This window comes from Leucoraja erinacea, chromosome 4, assembly GCF_028641065.1.
Source record: "Leucoraja erinacea ecotype New England chromosome 4, Leri_hhj_1, whole genome shotgun sequence".
In the NCBI taxonomy this organism is placed as follows: domain Eukaryota; kingdom Metazoa; phylum Chordata; class Chondrichthyes; order Rajiformes; family Rajidae; genus Leucoraja; species Leucoraja erinaceus.
The window spans coordinates 93220479-93228528 of NC_073380.1; the positions used below are offsets into that span (position 1 = coordinate 93220479).

The 8050-nt window shown below is 39.3% G+C and overlaps 1 protein-coding gene across 1 annotated transcript in view; it reads right to left on the bottom strand.

Annotated features, from left to right (window-relative positions):
• The window catches only part of LOC129696686 (collagen alpha-2(IX) chain-like), a 64404-nt gene extending 56474 nt beyond the window's left edge, over positions 1–7930 (bottom strand). Inside the window, exon 1 of the mRNA XM_055634806.1 lies at positions 3440–7930. Coding sequence (XP_055490781.1) covers positions 3440–3475 — 36 coding nt within the window. The 5' untranslated portion in view covers positions 3476–7930. The remainder of the gene's footprint in view (positions 1–3439) is intronic.
• Positions 7931–8050: the final 120 nt, after the last annotated feature.

Sequence of the window (8050 nt, forward strand, 5' to 3'; positions counted from 1 at the left end):
ATTGTATCTATTTCTAACACCTGTTTTGGTAACTTATTCAAAATAACCACCACTCTGTGTGAAATAAAGGGCCTGTCCCACTGCGGCGACCTAATTCACGAGTTTAGAAGAGTTTGCCCTCGACTCATAGTCACAGCATGGTCGACCCGAGGTCCTAGGAGGTCTTTGTAACTCTTCTTCATGCTCGAGAGTAGTCCCCGCGTACTAGAGGCCTCATCTAGGTCGCGGTGTTTTTTTTTCAACATGCTGAAAAATGCCCGCGAGTAAAAAAAGGTCACCATGGAAAAAATCGATTTTTTTCACTCATAGGTTTAGTGGAGGTAGGTCGTAGTAGGTCGTAGGTAATCGAAGGTAGTCGAAGGTAGTCGAAGGTAAAGCTCGTTGAGAAAAAAAAGGAAAATAAACCGGCCGGTAATGTTGAAAGCCCGCTAAACGTTATTTAAAGTTGTCTGGCTTCTTAAAAGTGTCTCCACTCCTTCTCCCCCTTTTTGAAAGAAACCCTAAATATGTTAGAAGCACACAGGTCAGGTAGTGGAAAGAAAATCTGTGGAAAGAAAAGTAAAATTACTTTTCTCTCCCAGTTCTGATGAAGGGTCTCCGAAATAAAATATCAACTATTTCCCTTTCACGTGTTGCTATCTGACTTGGAGTGTTCCCAATATCTTCCATATTTGCTTCAGATTTCCAGCAACTTCATTTTTTTGTTAACATTCTTTTAAACAGCTCTGGGTCAAAAATTTCATGGAACTTAACCAGCGTAGAGTCAAACTTTCAAAATGGGAGATGGAAAGAAAATCAGTAAGAAACATTAGCATGCTTCAAAGTTGATCCTAGTTTGGAAGCAAAAGGAGCAGCTGTCTTCCTGAATGATTCCAACCTGAAAAGTGTGAAATGATAACATTTTTATAATCGAACATTTTATCATTTCAAAGCTTGAATGAGGTGTCCTCTCAAATTAAAAAATATTCTATAATGCCTCATTTCGCCATTTCCCGGAACAAATATCAGGTAAACAGGTCTGCCAAGTTTTGTGAGAGATTCAGTTAATGTGGTGCAAAGTGAGTACAAAGTTTGAGAAACCAGGACAGAACAAGACCAGAGACATTTCCCAGGCAGGATATACATTCTGCACAAAATGAAGAACGTTGGGATGCGATATCTTTGTTTCAGCCCCTTTGCTTTAGCTCCTTCACTCTACCTTGTGAAACAAACAAAATACTAGTGCAAATACAAAGAGGCAGTCGCTCTTTCATGCCTTTTACGCTTTGTAAAATAAATTTGATATACCTTTCCCTAAAAACTGAAATGTATTCTCACAGGTATTTCAGTTTATGCATAAATCATGCCTGAAATTATTGCACAAAACCTTTCTAGCCATGTACCTGTTCAAATGTCTTTTAAATGGTGTGATAGTGCCTGCCTCAACTACCTCCTGCAGAGAAGGAATGGGTGACGTTTTAGGTCGAGACCCTTTGTCTGAAGAAGGGTTTCGACCCAAAAGATCACTCCATTCCTTCTCTCCAACAATGCTACCTGTCCAGCTGAGTTACTCCAGCAATTTGTGTGTAATTTCAGTGCAAACCAGCATCTGCAGTTCCTTCTGACACAAATATTATCCCTGAATGGCCTGACGTTTAAATGTCAAGTCAAACTTCAGGTCTATATCTACATGACTAGTTAGGAAATTCAATGCTCTTACATAATGATGGGACTGTTAGAAAAACTGAAATATTACTATCCAACAATCTTATGAACACTATACTTTCCAAACTATACTTGACCAATAAACCAGATTTGCATTCATTATTATTTAAATAACATGTTGTTATAGCATTCATTCCTAAATACACCTAAAAGCAGATCCATGCTCTTATATTTGATCTTGATCCATGAGGTCAGTGCAGTGAAGAAATTCAGATTGATTGAGGTGTGAGGAAAGGGAATATGCCCCCATTCTTTAAATCCCTCCCATTGTTATTCTTGTGCTCATCTGAAATGTATGCTGCATCACCAGCCAAAGCAGTCCATATCATTTCTATCTGATATCAAGTTCGGCTTCATTCCCAGAGTTTGTTTCAATTCGCTAGCCTACCAAGATTTTGATTTCAGTTTCCACTGCAAATCTTCAGTTTCTTCAGCAGATTCTTTGTTGCTCTAGATTCCAGAGGTCTCTTGCCCTCCAGGGCAATAGGTAAGGCAGACAAAATCCCAGTTTGCAAATCCATTGGACCACAGTAGTATTCCAACCAGATAACAGAATTAAGCTGGGTGAGAGCTATATGTCGTGGTCATATGGAGAGCCAACAAGTATTAGTTTATGGTAGTTAAGCGATTAATAATACAAACAATCATGATCAAACCCGAAACTATTTCATAGATCATGTTATTTCTACAGACTAGAGCACGAAAATAACCTTATTTTGACATATAAACTCAATTGTAGGCTCTAAATGCAACGACCTATTCTTAGATATCCAAATTCTTTTTCGTTCTCATGTTGTGACACGTTTTGATATGAACATTAAATTGGGTCTCTACTGGTCACTAACATTTGTTCCTCAGAAAGATTTAGTTATATATCCAGAAATCCTTAAATACCCAAGTGCATAATTAAGTGACTTTAATAAACACTAAAAAAAAGCTGCCCACCTACTCCCACAAAACAATGTATAAACTCTACAGACTTGTCTTCAAATTACATATCTTCAAACATATCTTCAAATTAGTTATGTACAGACTCTTTTCCATTATTTTCCTTTTACAATGATGACACAATAATTTAAATGTTATCCTGCTACACCTATCAAATTGATATTTTACTGCTCCATAAAATATTTTAACATTTTTGGAAACATTCCAAATAACCATATAATATCAGCTGTCGCTAGACACAAGCATCTGCAAATAACTGCAAAACAAGAAAGCATTGGTGGGACATTGAGTTTAGAAAGTGAAGATAAATTAATGGGAGTGTGATTGTATAATGAGTATAATGTAATTTCAGAATTATTGATCACAGCTTATCAACAATTAAAATACAACACATTTTGAATTCAAAGCATGAACACAAATTCATTTTTGATTACAAAGATTCTTAGATGCTAAACTGTCTGCTTATATTGAAAGCAGCCAACTTAATTTCGAACTAGACTTAATTGTTACTACTTTAATAATTTCCACCATCTTTTGGGATGCAATGCAATTACAATAATTGTCTATTACAGTATGACTAGTAAACCTTCAAGTAAACCATTAACCCACAACCTGGACTTCATCTAAACTTAGAAGCTTCGAACTTAGAAGCTTCGAAATAAGCAACTACTTAAAGCCATGTATTTGAAAACCAAAGTATTATGGAAGCACAAAGTGTGTTTATAACAGATAAATTTGGCTTCCCGGGTATATTTTTACTATTTGCAAATGGCAAAATTCTTCTTACCTGCGCATTCCAATCAGCCATTCGTTTGATCCACATACCAAATTCAACCAACACAATGGCTCTCTGATAATTCAAATGTCTTTATTCATAATTTAGCACAGTAGAGTATTTTTAAATGTTCTTCCCAAGCCAAACAGTCTCATTCTCTTGTGGCAGGCAGCTTCCATGCACGTTTTAACTGTCCCTGCAATTTCCAAGGCCCATGTGAGAAATTCTTGAGTTCTCCAATGCAAACATTCTGTTCGGGTCATTTTTAAATATCTCTAACCTGTCATCAATTTTCAGCTGGCCTATCTACTGATTCAGCTATTGCCTATTCAAGATAGCATATTGCTTAAAATGAAGTAAGAAACACTCGCTTCATGCTCAATTTGAAAGCCTATTATTATCACATTTTCTCCACCCTATTTTACTTAAATGAATTATAAAAATTTGCAATAACTAGGTAAACCACAGAAAAAGCTTTTTTTTAAAAGCCAAAAAGAAACCAGGGTGAGGAGCAGAGGGAAGGATGTTGGAAAAGGTATAAGTTGGGCAACATGATTGACAATACCTACCTGTGTTGTTTATTAAATCTTTCATCCTACATAAATTAATGGGTGCTGTGTGATGATGTTCACATCTCATCAAGGAGCACAAAGTGACACTATAAATTAACACAAGTCTGCAGCTGTGTCATTACAGTCTTCCTGATTATGATCAAATCCAGACTACTTACAAAAGCTAAGGACTGCATAACAGAGGACATGGCCAGACTGTGGGGAGGTTGCAGCAAGGTGGGGAAATAAATACCTTGTGTTGCAACAGCTTTTTGGTCTTTGTGCATTCAATTCAATTGTGCAGTGATTAGTTCTGTCACAATCCAGACTCCTTTTCTTGTCAATAATGAGGATATAAATTAAACGGATTTCCCCACTGTTGGAAACAGACCGCTCAGAGTTACACACGTGTTAAAGTGGATATTTGAGAGTTGTATGCACTGTTCATTTTATAGTTAACTAGACTGAGTGGGACATTAATTCCTAAGATAAAACATCCAGTCATTCGAAATTTATAAAATGGTACACAGAAGTGATGGACCCTGGGTTCAAAACATTAGATTATTATCAATGTATTGTATTTGAATTCAGAGCTTTCCATGCAGAACTGAAAAGCAAATGTCCTCATTTTTTATAATCAGTCCTCAAATTATGGATAATAGTAATTCATAAAAAGCCACATTGTTCTGATAAGGTGTTTTAACTGTAAATATTAAATGTTTTGTTTACCACTGATACTGCCTGACGTGTTGAGTATAGAACATTTAACCATATAACCATATAACAATTACAGCACGGAAACAGGCCATCTCGACCCTTCTAGTCCGTGCCGAACACATAATCTCCCCTAGTCCCATATACCTGCGCTCAGACCATAACCCTCCATTCCCTTCACATCCATATAACTATCCAATTAATTTTTAAATGATAAAAACGAACCTGCCTCCACCACCTTCACTGGAAGCTCATTCCACTCATTTCATAGAAACATAGAAACATAGAAATTAGGTGCAGGAGTAGGCCATTCGGCCCTTCGAGCCTGCACCGCCATTTAATATGATCATGGCTGATCATCCAACTCAGTATCCCGTACCTGCCTTCTCTCCATACCCTCTGATCCCCTTGGCCACAAGGGCCACATCTAACTCCCTCTTAAATATAGCCAATGAACTGGCCTCAACTACCCTCTGTGGCAGAGAGTTCCAGAGATTCACCACTCTCTGTGTGAAAAAGTTCTCCTCATCTCGGTTTTAAAGGATTTCCCCCTTATCCTTAAGCTGTGACCCCTTGTCCTGGACGTCCCCAACATCGGGAACAATCTTCCTGCATCTAGCCTGTCCAGCCCCTTAAGAATTTTGTACGTTTCTATAAGATCCCTTCTCAATCTCCTAAATTCTAGAGAGTATAAACCAAGTCTATCCAGTCTTTCTTCATAAGACAGTCCTGACATCCACATTTCCTGTTCATACATTCAGCACCTGCAGTTTTTTTGGTTTAGGTTTGTCAATTTGGGTCTAATCTCAAAGATAAACCTGGCACCTGTTCTGCACTGTGCAGCTAAAGTGCTTGCGTAAAAATGTACTTATTTTCAGGAAGTTAAATTTAACATGATGCATCACATGTTTCCTCCACAATTTACAATAAAAGTTTTCTTTTTGGAGAAAAGTTGATGACTTTTCACCAGACCAGTAACTCAGTTTCTCTCTTCATAAGCACTAATCTGTGCATTTCCAGAATACTTTTTTTTTTTTTTTTTTTAATTTATTTTATTAGAAGCGATTGTACAAGGATAAGGCGATCGACATAAGTTATACAATTATTGTACAGCTTCATTTTTAACGTTAGAAGCTAAATCAAAAGAAAAAGAGAAAAAAGAAAAGAATGAAGAAAGAGAAGTAAAATAAGAAAAAGTGAGAAAAAGACCCTAAGCTACCAAAGAAGTGCAAGAGAAGAAACAAGAGAAGATGGAGATTTACCTCCCCCCACCCGCCCCACCTCACCCATCCCTGGCATCGAGTTTAAATTTGTGTTTAACCATTCTGTTCAGAAATTCAGTAAAAGGGGACGATGTCTCAAGAAATTGATCTGCTTTTTCCGCCAAGACAAGCCTAATATTTTCCGAATGTAGTGAATTGGACATATCTGTAATCCACATCTTCACTATAGGGACTATAATCTGTTTCCAGAATTTGATTATTAATTTTTTCACTGTTATTAGGGTGTAGTTGAGGAAACATCTTTGGAATATCGTTAATTTAGAGTATGCATCTGACATATCTGAAGTGATCAGTCTTATATGGAGAAGATATCAAATATTCCCCTCCAGAAGTTTTGTAACTTTATACAGGAGGTGAAGGTTATAGTCGTTCCTTGGAGGAGACATTTATCACAAATAAGAGAGATTTGGGAAGATCGTGTTTAATTTGGTCTTTGAATAGTAGTCTATGCAGTATTTTAAATTGTATCAGGGAGTGCCGAACATTAAGAGAGCAGTAGTGTATGTATTGTAGGCTTTCCTCCCAGCTATCTTTTGAAATGAATAACCTCAATTCGTCTTCCCATGCTCGCCTATGCCTCTCAGAAGATGGGATGAAGGCAGTTAAAAGACTGTGTTGGAAGTGGCGGCGCTGTTGCCAGCTGCGGCTCGCCTGCAGTCCGTCTGTTTTTTTTTTTTTTGTTGTTTTCTTTTGTCTTGTTTTAGTTTATTAGGTTGTGTATATGTGTGTGTGGGGGGGGGGGGGGGGTGAAACATGTTTTTTTGTCTCTTCCTTCGGGGGAATGCGACTCTTCTTGTCGTATCCCCCTTCTCTGCCTCCATCTGCGCTGAGGTCTAAAGGCGGAGCTGGTGGCCTCCAACTGCGACCGACCTCGAGGCTCCGGAGGCAGAGCCAGCCAGGACTTACCAACGCGAGGCTGGCTGAATTCGGAGCTGCGGCGGCGTTCCGGCGGCACGGCTTCAGGGCTGAGGCGGCGTTCCGGTAGTGGTGGCCCGGCTTCGGGGCTGAGGCGGCGTTCCGGTGGTGGTGGCCCGGCTTCGGGGCTTCGGCGGCATTGGCCCAGCTTTGGGGCTGAGGCGGTGGCGACCTGAATTTGGGGCTCGGCCGTGGGCCAGTGGGCAACATCGTCAGGAGCTCGCTGGTCACAGGTTGGTGACCTGTTTTTCCAGAGCTCCCGCAACTACAGCTGCGTCCGCTGGACTGGAGGGCGGCAGCATCGACCACCCCGGGCACGGAGCTTGAACCGGCCCGTTTGGGGAGCTCGGTTGAGCCACGGGACTTACTTACCATCATCCGGCGGGGTCACAACAACGGAAGCCTGGATCGCCTCAGCACAGAGGGAGAACAAGGAGGGAAGAGACAGAGACTTTAAGACTTTTGCCTCCATCACAGTGAGGAGGTACCTGGTGAACTCACTGTAGTATGTTAATTTGTGTTTTGTTATTTATTATTATATGTATGACTGCAGGCAACGAAATTTCGCTCAGACCGAACGGTCTGAATGACAATAAAGGAATCCAATCCAATCCTATTGTAAATGTAGGATATTAACTTGCTTGTATCAACACGTCTATTCATGCAGTCATCTAGTATATCTGGACCCACAGAGTGACAGTCTTGTGTATGTTTTCACAGTCTTGGATTTGAAGATATCTGAAAAAATTACTTGCTTTCAAGTGATATTTCTCCTGTAATTCTTGAAACGAGAGGAAAATCCCCTTCTCGTAAAGATCTCCCACCGTTTTAATTCCTGAGTTTTTCCATTGTGCAAACGCCTTATCTAAAGTAGACAGTTTAAACGAGGGATTATTAGCGATTGGTAAGAGAGAGAAATTTCTCAGTTTGAGGTTTGATTTCAACTGTTTCCAAATGCGTAGGGTACTGTGTATTATCGGATTTTGCTCATACATTGATTTATTCAGATGTGTTGGAGAAAGAATAATTGCACCTATATTAAAAGGCAAACAATCTTCCCTCTCCATTTTTAACCAGTTTACCCGTTGGCATGTAAATCCAGTAGATTACGTTTTTAATATTAGTCGCCCAGTAATGGAAAAGGAAATTGGCTGAAAATC